This window comes from Canis lupus, chromosome 11, assembly GCF_011100685.1.
Source record: "Canis lupus familiaris isolate Mischka breed German Shepherd chromosome 11, alternate assembly UU_Cfam_GSD_1.0, whole genome shotgun sequence".
NCBI classification, from domain to species: Eukaryota; Metazoa; Chordata; class Mammalia; order Carnivora; family Canidae; genus Canis; species Canis lupus.
In genome coordinates this window covers 24,256,346-24,277,662 of record NC_049232.1, presented here as the reverse complement: position 1 = coordinate 24,277,662, position 21,317 = coordinate 24,256,346, and the positions used below count along the sequence as shown (strand labels likewise).

The 21,317-nt window shown below is 39.8% G+C and overlaps 1 protein-coding gene across 1 annotated transcript in view; it reads left to right on the top strand.

The window, feature by feature from the left end:
• The first annotated feature begins 1,742 nt into the window (after positions 1–1,742).
• The window catches only part of TRPC7 (transient receptor potential cation channel subfamily C member 7), a 144,052-nt gene continuing 124,477 nt past the window's right edge, over positions 1,743–21,317 (top strand). The window contains exons 1-4 of the mRNA XM_038551660.1: positions 1,743–1,844; positions 5,507–5,709; positions 12,962–13,195; positions 13,722–14,499. Of these exons, the coding sequence (XP_038407588.1) occupies positions 1,743–1,844; positions 5,507–5,709; positions 12,962–13,195; positions 13,722–14,499 (1,317 nt within the window). The remainder of the gene's footprint in view (positions 1,845–5,506; positions 5,710–12,961; positions 13,196–13,721; positions 14,500–21,317) is intronic.

The following is a 21,317-nucleotide window of genomic DNA, read 5'->3' as shown; positions in this document are numbered from 1 at the left end:
AGGCCCCTTCAAATCATTGTGTTTGTATCCTTTGGATAAATACCTAGTAGTGCAATTACTGCGTCATAGAGTAACTCTATTTTTAACTTTCTAATGAACCACCATACTGTTTTTCAGAGTGGCTTCACTAGTTTGCCTTCCCACCAACAGTGGAAGAGGATTCCCCTTTACTCTGCATCCTTGCCGACATCTGTTGTGTCCTGACTTGTTAATTTTAGCCATTCTGACAGGTGTGACATATCTCATTGTGGTTTTGATTTCTATTTCCCTGATGCCAAGTGATGTTGAGCATTTTTTTCATATGTCTGTTGACCATTTGAATGTCTTCTTTAGAGAAATGTCTGTTTGTGTCTTCTGCCCATTTTTTGACTAGATTTTTTGTTTTTTGATGTTGAGTTTGATAAGTTTTTTTATATGGAAGGGAATAGAGAACTTAGATTTGTGAAATCAATCAGACTGCTAAGCTTTTTATTCCATTCCTTTTATCCTCTGCCATGGAAATTCTGTCATTTCAACTTTGTGTATATGAACACTTGTTTTCTTTCCTGTTTTCAGGTGTCGTCCTAGCAGTAAGTTCACATTATTCCCTGGGATCCTTAACAAAATGTTAAATCCAGTAGTTCAAGAGAGCATTTCTAAGTCAATAAACTCTTCAATATGCAATTTTTATTTTAGGCCCCCTTAATCAAGCATCCTTAGAATCCAGGCCCACACTTACTCCCCCGACTCCTTCTAGTACACAATGGCTGGTTCTTGTAGCTCCTTCGGAACACTGTCCCTTTACTGCCTTAGCAGACTCAGAACATCCTCTGCTATATTATGAGTCTCTAAATATTAATGTCATTTCACAGCCTGTGTACAACCTAACTTAGTTATAGGCCTTATGAGCAGCAGGGAAGGTGGTATGGGTCCTGGGACACACACACGACATTACATGGATGAGTGTGTGAGATGGGAGGTACTAACTCTTAATAGAGATGAATGGACCATGTCTGTAGGTTCAGGTTCAGAGGTATAGAGGAGGTCAAAATCTTGAGAGACATCCATGTAGATGTCCTCATCCAATCCAAATCTTGGATTTTCCCAAAGTGTGTGGCATGATAGGCTTATTTTGGTTGGGCATTTAGTAATTTCTGAATTCACTCTTCCCAAGATTAATGCTTAGACCTTGAACTTCTCTATCTTTCCCCTACCCTAGAGTTGATAGGAGAGCTTCTTTATATGCAACCAAGAGGTCCTCTGGCTTTTACACCTGGATTTCAATTGCCTATTACATAACCTCAGCTACTCATTATCTTTCTTTGGAATCAGTGGCATTTAACAATAGCAACCCAATACCATTGTGCTTAACATTATTATTTCTCCTTAAAGTTTCAAATGCATGAAATATCACACCTGCTAATGATTTCTCTTCCACCAGTAGAAGCTCCCAATTCAGTATGGGTAAAAGTTTAGGAACTTGACTATAACCTTGTTCCAGGAGCTGTCTATGCTCCACATATGACCAGTGATGGGATCTGCATTGCCAGCAAGATGGCAATCCAGCTTCAAATCCCATCTTATTATCTATTTTCTCAAATCACACCTACTACCAATTAATGAAGGTTGGATTTCATGGAAGCAGAAACCAAGACAGAGTTTGAGGTGAAAGATGCTTATCAGGGATCAACATTTACGAAAGGAAGAAAAAAGAAAGTAGAATCAGGCAGAGGAAGAAATCAAACCTTGATAATTGGGCCAATATGGCAGTGAGCTCTGGAGTAAGTGTTCCTTATAAAGTGTCCCCAAAATGGCTTATATACTTCATCTTACTCAGTCGCCAGATAAAGGCTGCCCAAGAAATGGTATGATTTCATGTAAGATGGCTCTCTGTTGCTGAGGCAGAATCTAAAGGATATGAAAGCTGTCATCTGTCAGCTGTCACTTCTGTGCAAGACCTTCCTTGAAAGGGGATCACCATGTATAAATATTTATTTCATATTACTTTGTTCACTTTTTAAAGAAACTGTAAATTTAAAGTTTATATAAAGACAATTATAAGTGATATAAATCCTGTAAGAGCACAGCCACTAAAATTCACAAGTTTACAGTCCAAACTAGAATATCAGTAATTTTACATAAAATGCATTAAATAGGGTTAAATTAGCATTATTATTATCATCACTTTGAGACACAATGCCATTTCTAGTCACTCCCCACCTGTTCTGGAATTAAAACACAATATTTCATGACTTGAAAACAGTCTAGAGCACAAGGTTTTTATCAAATCTGTGCTTACTCAGGAGAAGTTTTGCTGTGATACTTCCATCAACCAGGATGAGAGAGATCTCCCATTCTTTTTTAATACAAGTTTAACATAGTGGCTTCTGGTAATTTCAACCAGATTTTTTTCCCTCTGGGACTGATTTATATCACTCTCTCTTTCTTTGCATCACTTCCTTAAATCAAAAGTGTAAGAAGTCTGATTACTGTACTTCTGCTTCTATCTATGAGAAAGAACCATGTCTGTCCAGTAACTAAACAAAGTAGCATGAGGGAAAAGAGAGAAAGTGTCCCAAAGTATTCAGTCATTTGAATTAGACTTTCATACTCATGGCTGCAGTTTCTAAACTAAATTACTCCTCCAATAGACAAGAGCAGTGTTTCCTCACAGTGTGATTTATGAACTTCCTGCAGAAAAATGACCAAAAGTTCTTGAAGAAAAAAATGCAAATTCCCTAGAAAAGGAGCACCAGAAAATTGTATTTTTATATTTTCAACAGGCTGGTTAGGTGACAATAGAGCACACAAAGTCTGAAAACCACAGATCAATAGTATGTTCACTATTCAGTCACAGAGTAAGCTGTAAGCAATAATGAAAACTGATGTATACTGAGCTCTATGTACCTGGCATTGCCATAAGCACTTTATGTGAGTTGTCTCATTTTCTCCTCACTATAACTACACAAATGAGAGACTGTTATTATTTTCATTTTACAGATGATAAAACTGAGGGACATGCTTGGAGAATGGAAGATTTGGAATTAAAATAAAAGAAGTTTGACTAGAATGCTGTGAATTCTACTATGAACCTAGGAGAAAGCAAAGCTCAAGACCTTACACACGAACTTGAGACATCTATAGTCTTCTGAACTTTCACCATTGATAGAAAGGACCTAATTACATCTGTATTTTACATACTGAAAATATTTTGACAGGTATATAACATTTTTTTAGATGATAAGTGTTAACCCACTGAACAAAGTGTTATATACAAGATCCTCTAGAAGTAATACAGCTCTCTAAAAATGTGGAACTGAAGGTTGGATCCTTCACAAATGTCATCTTAACCTATCACTTTTGAAAAGCTATCTGGCCTGATTGTGACCTGTCTTTAGTTAACATATCTATAAAATAATTAGCTCATTTCCTCTCTCTATATATATAATTGTTGTACTATCATTATCACACATTTTAAAATACGACTTGTTTTTTAATGAGCTCATCATGAGTAGAAACAAGAACACAGTTCATGTCAGAGTTTCATGAAAATATTCTTTTGGTTATTTATTAAAAACAGAATATAATAAGACTTCATCTCCAGCATTATCAAATAAAAGCCAAAACCCAGTATTCTTAAGAAAGTACCTTATCATTAGGAATGTCTTACTCTATACTGCTTCACTAATCTTGATGATGAGGATTCCAATCAAAAGAATATTTCCAGTGTCATAGCTAATCTTCTAATTTTGTGGCTGTGTAAGACACTTTTGTTGGTTTCCCATATTCCGCTCTATACTTCAATGTGGTATTAAATAGCTCTTAATTCATTAGCATTTTATTCAAATGAGTTCAATGTATGCACTCCTGACTCTTATTAAAGATAAAATTCCCTTGTCCTTCAAGACTTAAACTTTTAAAAGAAAAAGTCTTGGGCAGCCTGGGTGGCTCAGCGGTTTAGTGCCACCTTTGGCCCAGGGTGTGATCCTGGAGACCTGGGATCATGTCCAGCTCCCTGCATGGAGCCTGCTTCTCCCTCTGCCTATGTCTCTGCCTCTCTCTCTCTCTCCGTGTGTGTGTCTCTCATGAATAAATAAAATCTTTTTTAAAAAATAAGAAAAGAAAAGAAAAAGTCTTAAGACAATTTCTTTCTAAAAAGGTATTTTACTGACAAAGCACAATCATCGGAAAGCTTATGTAGAGGCTTACAGGAATAAAATTAGTTTGTTGTCAAGCTTTTTAGAAAGTTGGAACTAGATAACTTCTCTGAGTAAGAAGGGAAAGAGAATACTCAGACTTATTATGCACCTCTTAAATGTGAACCCTTGTGACTAACTCTTCTGGTTGATTTTTATATGTTATTTCAATTAATTATCACCATGCATTTGGAAAAAGGCATACAGCCCCCATTATCACCCACCATTTACATATAAGGAGACAGAGGTTCAATAAGGTTAAACATTATGCCCAAAGTCACACAGTTAATAAGTGAATCAAAATTCCAGGGTCTTCCCCCACTCACCACATTGCTTCCAGAGAAAATGCTAGTGGCATATTAATGAACTAATGCAATCTGATTTGCATATAAACATAGAATGGCATTGTACAAAATACATTATACGCCAATTCTTTAACCCTAAGTATTATGTTTACACACAGAAACATTCCTTACAGACTGTGAGTTGTTAATCCCTGAGTTGGTTTCAAAGAATTAGCATTCTGGTTTATTGTTCAGTCACAGAGGTACACCCTGGAAGTAATCCCAGTTTTTCACATACAGGTAATATTTCAGTTAAGGAAGTTTCCCTCCCATGAGGCCATCAAAATACTTTAGTGTGTAAGAATCATAGACTATTTGTAAACAAGGCAAATGGTGAGAATGGGGTCTATGGGGGAAATAGATTTCTACATTAGGAATTTCCTTTCAAAAAATGGAAAGTCACAAATGAAAGCTAATTCTTTTAAAGTCCCATCATTAACATCAGACTTGATCTATATCAGGGCCACTTCCTGATCCTAGACAATGTTAAAAGGTCATGAAACAAAAGGGTAAAGTTAGCAGATGCATGACTCACAGAAGACACAGTAGGGTGTGACCTTAAAGCTTATTAAAACAAACAAACAAACAAACTACTTCTGTCATTCTTCAGGTTCTCCTGGTTTTAGTTTTCTTTTCAGCTTCCCTCCCTGTGTAAACACCCATAAACACAACAGGTAGGAAACCAATTCATTCCTCATTTTTCATTTATTTAAACAGATGAATATTCTGCCTCAGGAACCAGAACCTGATGCCTTACATATTGAGGTGTGTGTGTGTGTGTATGTGTGTGTTATGCACTGTTCTGGGATTTGAGAGGGGGCAGGTAGAAATCGTGAGGATCCACGGTAGGAAGGCAGAGTTGATACCTCCCTTTTAAAGCTACTGTCTGGGAGAAGGGGTGGGAACTATACCAACCCATCACCACACCACATGCCTGTCTCACATACGATTCTTTCCTCGTCATGTTCCCTGGGAAATTTCCCCCAGATTAGGAAAAGAACGGTAAGGCGACTCTGCCTCGCGGAAGGAGAGTTGTTACCATTGCAGCACAAAGGACAGCGAAGCGCGCTTTCACATCTTCGCAACTCCACTCACTGGACCAGCTCTACACTTCAGCACCACGGAGAGCGGCATCCCCTCCGCTACCACCCATGGGGAGCCACATTCCCGCGACCCAACACCGGATTCCGGTCATCTAGAGAGGAGGGACCAGCCTGCTTATTTCTCCCTCAATGTAAGCAACTATGATGATTCTTTCATATCAAATTTTCCAACAGAGGTTGTTTTCTTGCTGAAATACGGCATTAAACTTTTATTTATTAGCCCTCTCTTTCCTGTGTAGCTTGGATTTTTAGATGTAAATCTGGATCTGAAATCTTTCTTATTGATTGGGTTGGTAGAGGAATTTTTTTTTTTTTACTTTTCCTTGCAAGTCTAAGTTTAAAAATCCATTTAAAATAGACAATTCATAGTGGTAACCCAGTCTTGTTGTGCTAAAGTGCAGTATTTTTTTTTTCTTCCTGGAATAGAGTATCTGTGTTGTCTGTTCTCCTCTTACTTCAGTACTGACAGCTTTTTAATTTAACATTTTTTGTGACTGTATTTATCTTAACATAAATATGGGAATAGGAAAAGGAAGACGGCTATCTTCTAATAAGTAGCCACCATTAAAGAACTACAGGTGGGAATAAAGAAGCTGTTACTTTTTTTCCTTTTATTTGTGGAAAATATGTCCTTTAGATGTCCATTTCAACCTAACAAATATGCTCTTAAAAGAGATGTAATCTGGGCAGGGCTTTAACACAAGCTTTGAAACTCTGTAACAGAGAATCTCCTTTACATGTGAAGTTGTAAATTCACTTAAGTGTGATTGAATAGACTTAACCAGGATGCTATTGTCATTAATTGTAATTTAAAGGCTTAATGAATTCAAGGGTAGATTTGTAAGAGGCAATAATGATTGACCCTGTCTACTGGCACTCAGTGAATTTTTGCCTCAGAATGCCACCTACTGGTGGGTCCTGTTTCTGAACCACTGGACACACAACAGATTTATGAATGAATACACATTAAATCCAGAATATTCATTATGAATATGATACAAACTCACTCTCTAAGATCTTTTAAACAGTGGCATTGGTTTAATTATTTAACAACTTACCAAGGTTCTATGCCACAATTATAATTTCATAAAAATTTATTTCTAAAACACTTGCTCCTAAGCTTAGGGGCATATAGATTAGCTAACTCCTTCAGGCAGTCATTAACCAGGAAAAAAAATGAGAACTATGTGAAGCCTCACTGAGGCTAATTTCAGACACATGCGGTATCCTGGATGAGAGCTGCCAGGATCTCTTGCTCAGGAAAGGCAATGAACATTTCCTAGATAAATATTCAGCGTGTTACCTTTTTCATCATTCTCATTTCATGATTTTAGGGCCTTTCTTACTTTCTTGGGAGTAGATGATCATTTCAGGCTCTTCTGTCACAAAGGTTACTGTAACAGTCAAGAGGTTACACATATCTATTTTATACCAAGACAAATCTTTGGAGGAAAAACATGTAAGAACTTACTGTTTCAGTTCTATCTGGAGATATACACAGAGATACAGACATCCAGTTTCATAATTCCCCAGTTTCAAACAGACAAATAAGGATTTAAAAAGAAAGAAATAAAAAAAGCATACACAAAGCATTAGTTATATGTGAATAGTTAATAAATAAGGTAGCCTGAAAATACAGAGAATGACCTCTAAATGATGATGATTCATTGAAAATTAAGTTGCTGATAAAATTGTTTATTAGCATTCAGGAATCTAGATAATATTTTTAATTCAAGATGCAATGGAAAAAATATAACATATTAGCAGAATTGTCTGGAAAGTATATCTCAATATAACGTGTTATAATGAGTAGCAGAAGGATTATTTTGCTATTCCTATAGGACCTGAATGGTAGGGTATATCAACTCATGTATATTAATGGGGTAACTACGTGGATATCTTTCCTTTTATTTAAAATGCATGTGGATGCCTCTGAAAATACATATAGTTTTTCAGAAGTATCTTGAATAAGTGAGAATGCCCCAGTCATTCAAGGACTTAATATACCCTCTGATATTAATGGTCTCGTCTAGCAACTTGTAGACCATTACTTATAGTGGAGCTGGAAACTAATTTGGCTTTGGAACTCATACCTTACTTTAAAAGTTGTTAGAACAAAGAGGAAATAATAATTAAAGGATCATATGACTCCTATATCTATAAGAAGGAAGACACAGTAAACATTAACACATCTATTTTATTGGTCTTCTTTAATGACCAACCCAAATTCAAGTATTTAAGAACTGATTATATTATTTGACCATGCACCATATGCCAGGCATCAGGGATACTGGGCACCAGGTACATATGCCATATAAACAAGTAATTCCCCTGCCCTCAAGGATCTTGCACTCTAATGAAAAAATTTACCATCTTAAGAAATTCAGAAAAATGGAGGAGGAAGAGGGATGGCAGTGGCATACCAGCCCAAAGCAGTGGCTTTGAAACCAAACAGATCAGAGGCCTAATAGTGGATCTATCACTCACAAGTTTATGTAGCCTTAACAAAAGTGGTTAATTTATCTGAGCCCCATTTCACCATCTGTTAAATGGGAATGACAATAGCACCTGTATCATGTAGTAGTTTATGAGAATTTAAAATGATAATACGCGTAAAGTACTCAGCATAGTGCCTGCAACGCAGTTAATGTGTAATAAATGTTAATCATTATGATTAGTCACTGAGGAAAAAAGCTTATCACACGATTTGTGTGAATTAAAATAATAATTCATATAAAGCACTTAACAGAATATCTGGCACATAGCAAATGTGTAATATATGTTAACTATCACCATTATACAGCCATTAAAAAAAAACAGCTAATCTGACTATATCACCATAGAGTAAAATGTAAGCCAATTTACAGTTATTTACTATAACTATATTTACTGAAGTGTACTGATCATGTAAGGTTGTGATCATTACTTTCATGGACATTTGTATAAGGCTTCACAGTATCCATTTGATACATATTATTGCATCTTCGCTGTGGCTGAGGTGCACAGAGGATGGATTTTACTATTCCCTTACTTTGGTAAGAGAACTGAAATTTAGAAGAAGACTCCACATCACCTGAATATTTTATCATTGTTGCTATGGACTAAAAATCAGACTATGTACACTGGGAGAGAATGTGCAGACCACAGCTGGGTTGTCCTCAGTAACTGGTCTAACTCCTGGATTTTGTTTGGTTCTATGTTCAGTTGTGGAATGTTACAGACTGAATTAGTTTCAGGCTTGGGTGATTTCCACAGAGACCTATGGTGCATGTGGCAATTTTACAGAAAGACAACAAATATCTCCAAAAGACATTCTGATTAAGTGTCCTTTTCTTCATCAGTAATTAATCACAACCCCTGTCTCTAAAATGCTTAGTGGTCATGCTTATTTGCAGCTGGATTTAGGGTGCAGAATTTATACTTTTCATGGATCACTGACATCTGGCTGTCTTTAGACTGGCTGATGCATCTGTAAAAGCAGTTTGATAAAAATAGCAACCAAGGGATCAAGAGGGAGTTTAATAATCAGTTCTCTTCTCAAATATGGTTTTGTTTCCACTGAAACACTTCTTCTCAATGACATCAAATGTCAATGTATGCATTTATGAAAGATGAAAAACACAGTACCTTAATTGAGATGTTTGATCACTCATTATCTCAATAATACATGCAAATAAAAAGGCATTTGCATTCAAAGTTCATTTTGAAGAAAAATACTAGAGTAAGGGCAATCAAATGCTAATTGATTTTAAGGAGAATCATTTTGCTCATTATTGGTCCTGAAACTGTGACAGTATCCCCATACTCCAGCAAAGCAACACAGCTGATTCATGAGTGTGAGTTTTGGCCACCAGCTATTGTGAGCCAAATGACTTTATCTTTTTGACATATCATCTTTTGTGGATTCTTTCCAACCCATGTGAAATGTATGGCTAAAGCCTGACTATCGATAATGTCAAGATTAAATGGTAAGGCTAAATATACTCACAGGTATAAAACTGCTGAAATTGAACAAACAGGAAAAGGCTGGTAAAAGAGTACAAACTTTCAGCTATAAGATGAAGTTCTAGTGTACAACATAGTGACTACAATGGTTGATAACACTGTGGTGCTCTAAGAAAGAACATAATGTTCTCACCAAATATATATATATATGTGAGGTGATAATGTATTAACTAAATGATGGGATTCCTTCCATGATACATACTTACATGAAATCACCACAATACATACTTTAAATATTTTACAATTTTGGCAATCAAACCTTAATAAAGCTGAAAAAATAAAATAAGTGTTTAAAAAGCATGATTAGAGGGCTATCAGGGTAAGAGGTAGAGCTAACAAGCAGCCCTAAGTGAGGTAAAGAGGCCCCCATCAATATCTGAACAAATTCACGTGGCTCCAGGGTCTGCTGTAAAACCCCTTACACTGGAAGCAACTTCATAGCATAGGATGACCCAGTATATCCTTGTAATGCATGCATGATTCGAGGGCCCATAGGTTTCATCAAGGCCAACTCTCCTAGGAAAATAGCAGAACTGACAGTTCTATGAGCATCTGAATGTAAAGCTGAGATTTTAAATGCTAGGAGAGAGGCTTGTTTATGTCTTAGTGTATCTGTGTGTCTGCTTTCAAGGTCATTCAGAATAATTCATGTCAAATGGGGAGGACATTTGACATCTGATAAATACTAGGCACACACATATATTTTTTCCTTGATATAACATAATTATTAAAGAAACATCAAAATTTACATGACACTCTACTCTTGTGCAGAAATTATTCACCCTAACGTTTAGTCTTTCTGCTTCACTTAAAAAATGAGAATGCTAACACCTTGCTTTTATGTTTGTTTGTCTAATGAGGGAAATTATAAATGTCTTAACACCTTTTAAGTTTTTAAGCTGCAGTGCCTATGATATGCATATGGACTCTGAATTTAAATTGGGTACTTACATGTTCCTTGTGAAATGTTTTTCTGCTCTGACTTGGTTCAGTAGTTATTATATTTCCTTTGAATTAATCTCTCCATGGCTTGTTGCTGTGTATTAGTGTACACCCTTGACCTTGGAATCTGACCTATTCTCCCTCTTGAGCAGACCTCTAATGGAAAAGTGACATGGAATCAAGCTCAAGCCCTGGCTCCTAGGACAGCTGCTGTCTCATCTGACACACCACTCAGATACTCCTGAGTGGAAAGTAACTTTTCTCAGGTTGAGATGCAATGGCTAAAACCAGAGAGGTGCTCCTGAAAGGAGTATAAGCCTCATCATATGACAGATTAAGTAATTCCATCAGAAAGACTATTAGTCTTCTATGGGCTCAATTCCCACCTGAGTGTGTGTACCCAGATGACAGACCTTGAAACTAACTTCATAACATTCTCTGAAACAAGGTTCTTTGATGATACAAATGAGGTGACTGCTTAGATTTCAACTCAATCTCTTCCTCTTCTGCTGAAAAACCTATAATGATAAATACCTGTACCCTATTTGTAAGTACCTCTCTCCTATAAAAGGTTTCTACTGGACTCCCAATCTACAGTCAGCTTTGGCATCAATAAGCAGCCTCTCTCCCTGAAATGATGGCATTATTGAGAGAAATGGGCTCAGAGGAGCTCGTGAACTTGAATCCTGAGAACGTTTTCCCCAGCAATCTTTTATCAAAATGCTCTTTTAAAAAGTGGATGGCAGTTCAGATCTCTTTCTAAAGGAGCGCAGAGGAGCTATTAGGATTTATCACCCACAGTTACCTTTTGACAGGGTTACCCATAATTATTCTTTTAAATTTCTGCAGATGAAGAAGCTACTCCATTGAATAGTTTAGCAGATTCTTCCAAAAACTGTGTTACTCAGACCTAGGCAAGATTAGAGCATAAGATCTGACCTCCAAGTCTTTGCCTTATGCCAGATAGGGCCCCCTAATAGAGCTAAAACCAAAAGGGTTTGAGCAGGTCAAAAGGTAAAACAAGCAGAAAACCAAATGGAGCCCAAAATCTTAAAAATCACAAGATTGACTTTTTTTTAAATCTCAAAACACTAGATTTAATTTAAAGGACTTCCTCTATGATTACTTTTATTTTTTCTTATAAATGGCTTAAGTGAAATACTGATTATTCTTAATGCATGGATACGACCAGTAACAAAAAGACTATTGGAAACATGGAAAATAGTTCAAAATAAATCGCACTTACTCTTCAGAACACGTACTGTCTTTTTTTTTTTTTTAAGATTTTATTTATCCATTCATGAGAGACACAGAGAGAGGTAGAGACACAGGCAGAGGGAGAAGCAGGCTCCATGCAGGGAGCCCGATGTGGGACTCAATCCCAGGACTCCAGGATCACACCCTGCCTGGGCCAAAGAGAGATGCTAAACCACTGAGCCACCCAGGTGTCCCGAACACGTACTGTCTTATTGAAATGTATGCTATTCTAATATTATTTGAATAATGTGAGGAGGGGCAAACTAGAGAAAAAAAAGAAAAAAATTTGGGTAGGGCTAACTGGAGAATTAGATGTTCAAGTTTGTAGAAAGTTAGAAAACGTGTGGTCCAGACTATGTTACAGTTAAAGCATCCTGAACCAGGGATCCATTCAAAGTTTCACTACCAGCTGAAGATAGGGTGTCTGATTCAGGCTCAAATGACACAAAAGCTTTTATTTTCTCTAGTCTTACCTTTTAAAAACCCTGGCAAACTAAAGTCTAGGTAACTTGCCCAAAGCTACCAGGTTGGCCAAAGGTGAAGGCAAGACTCATACTCTAAGTTCTCTGACTGCAAAGCCCACTTCTCAATCCTACTTGTGTCAGCATTATCACCTGGAATAGGATCAATACAAGATTTACACAAGCAATATATGTGAAATTATTAATTTCTCAGTATAGTTCCTGGCATATAATAGGTGCTTAATAAATGTTTAACCATTATTACCAGTAGCATCAGTATTAACCTCCACACTCTGCCACAATAGCAAAGAGCAAGTGAGAAATAAACCCAGCATCCAAAATGACCTGTTCTATGAGAGACTCCTAACTCTGGGAAACGAACAAGGGGTGGTGGAAAGGGAGGTGGGTGGGGGTGGGGGTGACTGGGTGACAGGCACTGAGGGGGGCACTTGATGGGATGAGCACTGGGTGTTATGCTATATGTTGGCAAATTGAACTCCAATAAATTAATTAATTAATTAATTAATTAATTAACCGGTTCTTCCATCCATACAAAAATCCAGATTTGAGCTAAGAAGCTACAACCAAATTTCCTCAGAGGAGCCACTTCAGTGACCATTAGTAAGTGGCAATGTGTCTAGGCCTGCTCCCTGCCACATCTTGCCCTTTTGTAGATGCTTAGGCTGTGCAAGCACCAGAAAGCAAGCACAGTCCCCACGAAGGAAAGTGTCAAGCACAGCACTGACTGTGGAAGCAGAGGCATGTGGCCATGCTTGCATGTTGCAGCAGTTTTATCACAGTGAGGGATCTCAAGGAGGCAATGCACCCGAAGCAAATGCAGCAGTATCTATGGTGGCCATGTCCATAGCAGAGCCTTGGGGGAACTGGGCATGGCAAGAGGCAGGAGAGTACGGAAGAAAATCAACATTATTTTCTAGTATATGTCACCTCACTTAATCCTTCTATGGAACCTAAGGCACACAAAACATTAACCACATTGTATGGGTAAAATCACAGAGAAGCAAAGTACTAAAGCCCAGAAAAGTTAAATGACATGCTGAACTTTGCACAAATTGAAAAACTCACAGTTCTCAGCCTGTTTCAATCACATCCTACCCCACACCCTCCCCCTCTATCTCCTGTTAACTCCACTCAAATCTACATTTCAGTTTGCCACCATTCCTCCACCCAAGGGGTACAGATGCTGGATAACTGAATCAGTATTCTTCTATATGAATACGAATAATTCAGGTTAGCCAACCTGTCTTCATCTCAGGGAGAGAAAAATGATTTCTAATAAGATTTCATAGTTTTGCATTAAGATCCCAATCATGAGATTCTTTCTCATCTCAACAATTTGTGCTTGCTCTGCCGCTGGGCACCTCACAGGCCCCTGGGAGAGTAACCGAGCATCTCTGCCTTGTACCCCCACAGGTTGGGGAGCAACACCTTCAAAAATATGCAGCGCCGGCACACGACCCTGAGGGAGAAGGGCCGCCGCCAGGCCATCCGTGGTCCTGCCTACATGTTCAATGAGAAGGGCACCAGCCTGACGCCGGAAGAGGAGCGCTTCCTGGACTCAGCTGAGTATGGCAACATCCCTGTGGTCAGGAAAATGTTGGAGGAGTCCAAGACCCTCAACTTCAACTGCGTGGACTATATGGGGCAGAACGCGCTGCAGCTGGCCGTGGGTAACGAGCACCTGGAGGTCACAGAGCTACTGCTCAAGAAGGAGAACCTGGCGCGGGTGGGGGACGCGCTGCTGCTGGCCATCAGCAAGGGCTACGTGCGCATCGTGGAGGCCATTCTCAACCACCCGGCCTTCGCGCAGGGCCAGCGCCTGACGCTCAGCCCGCTGGAGCAGGAGCTGCGCGACGACGACTTCTACGCCTACGACGAGGACGGCACGCGCTTCTCCCACGACATCACGCCCATCATCCTGGCGGCGCACTGCCAGGAGTATGAGATCGTGCACATCCTCCTGCTCAAGGGCGCACGCATTGAGCGGCCGCACGACTACTTCTGCAAGTGCAACGAGTGCACGGAGAAGCAGCGGAGGGACTCCTTCAGCCACTCGCGTTCCCGCATGAACGCCTACAAGGGACTGGCGAGCGCTGCCTACTTGTCTCTGTCCAGTGAAGACCCTGTCCTCACCGCGCTGGAGCTAAGCAACGAATTGGCCAGGCTAGCCAACATTGAGACTGAATTCAAGGTAACTCTCCCAATCACCACTCTGCAGACATTGCCCAGAGGGCTCTTCCAGGTGTGTCCAGTAGTCAAACGGGTTGTCTTCCTGTCTAACCCAGGGTGAGGGCCTCGGGGTCTGACCATCCCACAGGGAGGAAGGGGATTTCCTCAACCTTGTCAGATGTAGGCCTGAAGGAGAAGCAGTCCATTAGGTGGAATATTTGAAATATTTGAAGAAGTGACTTATGCCCAAATCTGTACAGTAAAAGACAAGCAGCACAGAGTGGTTCGGGTGTAAATAGCTCACTGAGCTCTGCCCCAGAGGGCTGAGGACTATCTAGGAGACCTGTGGAAGTTTCCTAGACCAGGTCTAGGATTTCCTGATTGTCTCAGTTAAATGACTTTGATTTGTCTCGTCCAGACCACCATCCTGGCCTGTACTGTGTCATCCTAGATTTGGTCTCACATCTGATGCTAGAAAGGCCTGCCTGAAGCCTTTCTCAATTTAGCAAGCTATTACTATTGTTCTGTGAAGGGGATGAGGGAAAGGTACCTGAAAATGAAAATAAAACTCTTTCTGTGTGGTTGAGCTTCTTGCCTCAGTAGATGGGGTCAGAGCAAAACCCTATAATTCAGCCCCCTGCAAACACCTAGATGACCAGGCTAGCCCAGGGAATGGAGACCCATCTCTAAAGTCCACTATTAACAGTGGGAGTGATCCCATGCTTTGACTGACAACTGACACTCCTCTTTAAAGAGAAGGCTGGAACCTCATTTTTTTATAGTATTTAATAATAATTGAGAGAACATTTAGTGGGCACTTACTATATGCCAAGCACTAACGGCCTTACATATATGATGTTGATTAATCCCCTCAGCAACCATTACTAAGAGTACCATTATTATCCTCATCTTAGATGAGGGCACAAAGGTAGAGACATATCACATAGTTAATAAGGAGCGAAACCACTGTTCTAATCTAGGCACGCAGAGCCCAGAGCCAGCTTTTTAGTCATTCTGGGAAACTGTTCATGCACTGGGCTTCTCAGAATTCATGTATCTTTATCTGAATGCTGAAGGAAGGTGTGCCTGGAAGAGTAGAAACTACAACCAGGCTCATCATTTCTCATCCTGTTATTCAATCAGAGCCTATGATGCTTTGGAGCATACAAAAAGGTGTCACATGCAAGGCAGATAATGGAGCTGGGAAAAGGTGTTAACTGCCAGAGAAAAGTTCATTGTCCAAAAAGATGTCACTGCAAGAATTGCCCCTGCAAGGGACACAATTATGTGGCCAAGAATGGGTACCAATTCATAGCAATGGAGGTCCCCTGGACTATGGTGTTCCAGGAGATCTCAGAATGGGGCTGGGCCTCACTGAGCAGGAGTAACTGGATTGGTGGGGAGAGGTGTGTATTTGGAGAAGGCAAGTGAAGGTGAGGTCCACAATGGCCCAGAGCAGGCAGAGGACTGCTGAGATGCTGCATGTGACTCGAATAAAGGGTTCCTGTAGGGGCATGCACGAGCAATGCTGCAGAGATGAGTCGGGGACAGTCCTCAGAGGGCTGAGCCCTGTGTGTGTCAGGCTGAGCACTTTGGCTGCGCTCCTATAGGACATGAAGAGCCAATGAAATTTGTGATTGGGGGTGCGGGACACCTGGGTGGCTCAGTGGTTGAGCACCTGCCTTCAGCTCAGGTTGTGATCGTGAGGTCTGGGATCAAGTCCCACACTGGGCTCCCTATGGGGAGCCTGCTTCTCCCTCTGCTTATGTGTCTGCCTCCCAGTGTCTCTCATGAATAAATAAATAAAATCTTAAAAAAAAAAAAAAAGAAAAGGAAGAAAGAAAACTGTGATTAGGAGACCACAAAGCTAGAGTTTGGGAAATTTACTTCACTGGTAGATTAGCTGAATCTGAGGATTTGGTGTGAGGCACTGGGACTAAAAAGGAGGATGATTTAGGTCTGCATGCATGAGGCCACCAAAGCCTCTCTGAAGGAATGAATGGCCTGCAGCCACAGACAGAAGAGCCAGGCTCACAAAAGGCTGCAAGGCACTGCAAACTGTGACTAGATGAAGAATCCTGTAATTAACTAATTTTACTCCATCTGTTCCCCCTATCTTGGACCCATCTACTGAAGTGGAACAACCTCCCTAATCCTGCATTGTTCATAGCCTCATTTAACAAAAAGTTAGTGGATGTAGATGAGGAGATGACCTAAAGAGGCTCCCAAGGAATGTAGCTATTGCCCATTTTTTTCCTTGTTTTGTACAGTAAACCCCATCTACCAGCAACAAGGTCAATGACATTCCAAGGAAGATCGGTGGAATTTTGCTTCTTCCCTCAGCTTCACAATGAATCTTCACAGGCCATGTAAAAGAAATGGCTAATCCAATTAATTTTAGATCTTTATGGACAAGAAAAAAAAATGATTCCAGAAAAAAAAAGTTGAGGATTAGGTTTTCTGGATAATTGCACAATTCTCTACTTATCTGGAATCTGGGAGCAGGCCAGCCTTACTAAATAAAACGATGCTAGACTAACATTTGGAATTATATCTGAGCCATTTGTTTCCTTCACTAAAACCAAAAGTCTGGCATGTTTTAGTATGTATAAAACTGGAAGTCTGTGGAAACCATGATATTTTGATTTAAAAAGTAAATTATGAAAATTAGAGACAATTAAGAACACTACTAACATGATGACAGACGGGTTCTATAATGCAACGACTTACTCAGAATAAGATCTAGCATAAATACATTTGCTGGCTATTAACATCCCTCGAGTTACCTTTGTTTGAAATAATGTCTTTCACATTGTCGACAAATGGCGCGTTATAAATTAACACAAGTGTTCCTTTCGAACTTTATTACTTATTCAACTATCCTTGTATGTGCATTCCTGACATAAATCTTCTCAGAGAAGAGAGCAGCTTAGCAAAAGACAAGTCAATTTGTAATAAAAGAATAAAGAGCAAGTGTGTATTCTAAAATGTACTGTTTAGGAGTTTGTCCTGCTTTAAAGAGACTATGCACAGCTGACTGTAGCCACATGTATGTGGATGACCCAATGATGTCAGCTATATAAAAAAGATATCTGGTCCTGACAGGAGGTTTCATATCTCATCCTCCAGATCCTCTAAGACACTCACTCTGGGAATGGCTGCTCTCGACTAGAAAAGCTCACGCAGGGAAACTTATATTCAGTGGCCCAGTCTACTGTTCTTGAGTCATTGTAATTTATCACTAGAATAGAGTTTAGTCATTAGCAAGATGTACAGCCAATGTCCAGATCTCCAGTAAATCATGGCTGAAGTCAGATGCCTGCTAGCAAGCCAGTATTTTGGGTTTGGAAATTATGCATCTCTACAAAGATTTTCTTATGCCTCTCTCATCTTTTTGGGTCTAAAAAGATGAAAACTCAGTGTGGTCAGTGAGACCTTCCTAATGCTTTGACTGGTGCTCAGTAATCTAGGAAGCATTCCATAAATCCTTGATGAAGGGAATGAAGGAAATCCTGAAAGTATAATCATTTCAACTGATGAAGCAAGTGATTACTTTTATGTATGATTTAAACTCTTCCTACATGTATGAATCTGACAGAGCTATTTGATAGACACGGTGAGATGGGAAAGCTCTACAGAAAGTTACAAGGTAACTAACGGGATCAAACCAACACACAGTAAATAGCAGAAGACCAATCATATGCTGCACTGTATGGTGCCAGTGGCCACTAAACTCCTGGAGGGCACCACCCCAGGTGACATTTTGGTTAACTGAGTTATCTAGAGGAGGAAACAGGGAAAGGGGAGATCAGCATAGGATGGGCTATCCAGAGGTGTTTCATCCTGATGGAGGTTCTCTCTATATATAGAGGCACCTAAAATAGCATGAAAAAATAATTTTAAAAATACACAATAAGGTCTCTACATTTCTCTTGAATTAGTCTGCTTTTCTTCACTGATCATCCTTCTGAAAAAAGTGCTGAGGATCCCTTTTATTTTGCTGGTAGCTTCCTAAACTCCAGGGCATCCTGTCTATGAGTGTTGCTTATCTGCAGAGCTCTTATTTCAAAAGGATTACAGGTGTTAATCTTTCTTCCCACTTGAAGTTCTGCCTGGAGCATGCCTGGTGGGAGCAGGAAGGGGTGGGGAAGCAAAGGACAACAACAGAAAATTGTGGAGTGAGATTTAGGGATTTGGAAGAAAAGAGAAAACAGGGCAGGGACTGGAGGTATCCCTCTTGTGCTCTCACCTTTTGCTTAAATTTAAAGACTCCATGTTCCCAAATCAGGGGACTGTGGAAGCCTTTACCTTAGTTACTTAAGACTTGGTCATTCAGAATAATAACAAAGCTACAACTAAGAAGGCTTTTCGCGTTGACATAACACCAGCATGGAGGCTGCTGATTATGTAATTTATTCTAATAAACCAGAGAGGATAAGAGTAGGGGGTAAGAAAGCTAAAGCTGTAGCTCCATCCTGCTTAAAGTGTTGATGACTCTACTGTTTGTCAATGGGTTAACCACAGGTATCATGAAAAAAATAGATAATGAATTATGTATCAATGTTTGTGTTGCCATTTTAAGATCCATAAAAAAAAACTTTCTGGGCCTAAAATACCACAAATTAAAAATGCAAATAATGATAAATCAGACCAATTTGCCACCTGCTATGATCTCTAGTGAGATCCCATTGTGAAAGGTAAAGATGTTGAGATGACAGTTTGTAATCTGCTTGCAAACTTATCAAAATGGAAGAGGAAAGAGGAGGGAGAAGGAGGAAGAGTATCTCTGTATTGTGGTAGGGAGAGCTCGAAGTACATAGGAACTCAGGCCATATGGAGCCAGGGAACTAGGAAAGCCTGAGTAAAGGCCCACCTTGGGCCTGAAGCAGTATTAGAAGGCTGAATAAGCATGTTGTCCCCAACATCCAGTGGAATCTGTGTTTTGCACCTGTTCCTCATGCTTTGAATATTTTTAGGATTTTTAAACTTTATAGATCAATACCCTGCGAAAATACATTTCCTTGAAGTTTGAGCCTAGCTGGTAGTATAAACACATGCTTATTTAACACACAGGAAATGACTTGAAAATTGTTTCCCTCTCCATCAGGAAAATATTTTTTTAAGCTGTGAAGGCTGCAAGTCTTAAAAGCAAGTTGTTGGGGTTTTATAAGAGAATCTGGGAGAAAACTCCTCAGAGCACTCATCTATATATCAATCCCCAGTACCTTCAGAGATCCGACTGTGTGACCCAAGCCCTCTACTTGAGCATCTGATGATACAGAATGTAAGCAGAAAAGAGAGAGATCACAGAGGTCAGGTGATGAGCTATCTTGGGAGGCCCCTCACCTGAGCATGTGCAGGTATGGTGTGGTCAGAGCACAAATGCCAGTCAACAGGTCCACACCAGGACCTGAATCATCGACTTCCATGCTTGAGAGCAAGATCCAGGGACTGGCTTATCTCAGGAGAAGGGACAGATGTGACTTCTGCACATGCTAGCTCTTTTTCTATTTTCTTACCTAAGCAGCTGGAGAAGCACTTTCACCAGGGCATTCATTAATGACTTATCATAGGAAGTGAGCTAATTAACGTATCCTTTAATGACAATTTTTCATTGGGTCATAACTAATGCCTAAAATTATGTGATTATCTTCTTCTAGGGTTTATGCCAAGAGTATGAGCTTCTAAAATATAGGGAGGCAGTGTATATTGGGTAACAGGAAGTCAGGTGGGCCAAAGGAGGCCATTTACTGGACCAGGACAAGGGCAGAGGGCAGGATCTGGTGAGCACCCAGTGCAACCATGCTTCATTTCCTCAAAGTTGTGGAATGGAGAGCCAAAGGCTTGGCTCTGCAATCAGATTGACCTAGCCTCCAATCCCAGTGCCATATCCTGACAACCGTATAATTTTGGCCATCTACTGGAAGTTAGTTTTCTTATTTGGAAAACCAAGGTATTAGAATTGTAACATGTCCAAAATAGAATGCCTGTTTTCTCCACCCAAACACTGGCTCTTCCCCTAATCTCTGTAAATGACAATACAATTCACCCACTTGTTAAGAAGCCTCATCTCACTGAACCTCTGGGAAGTCCTGGCATGTACCAGGCCCTCAGTAAATATTAGCTCAGTGAAGAAATAAATGAGTTGGTGAGTGAATTAAGGACAATGTCCTCCCAGGATGCTGGTGACAATTATAATCTGCATCTAATTTTATATTCTTCATCAAATTTAATCCTCACCAGCACCCTGATTAGATGAAGAATATAAAACTCTTTGCAGAGAACTTGACCTGGAATAAGTACATAATTTTCCCCCAGAGAGCTCAGTGGGGATGAGCCCACTGGATTTGCAACACAACTTTTCCTCCTATGAATGCAACTTAAGTTTCAGCACCTCCTCTACTCAGAGGGTCTTCCTGATTGCTGCTAAGCTTCCCTACCCCTTAACCCCACCTCCATAGATCTTTCTAGAACTAGAAAAACTATAGGCTGTATGTGTGAGCTCCACGGTTAAAAACAGGCCAACGGATTAGTTCCAGTGGGACAAACGCAGACCACCAAGAGTGCCTAAGTCTGGAGTGCTAATAAAATATTCCTGTTAAAAGAAATGGCATGGGCAGCAAAGACAGAGGAGCAGAGAAGGAGAAAGGAACTGGGCAGGCAGAGCTCCTGACAAATTCAGACAGAGATTATTTTTTGAAAAATATCTCCATGGAAAAGATTCATCACTATTCACAAAAAAATGGGGGAAAAATCATTTCCTCTACAAGTGCAACTATCAGCGTGAAGTATCAGAGATATGAAGAAATTGGAGGCAGTTCTAGAGAATATTAGTAGATG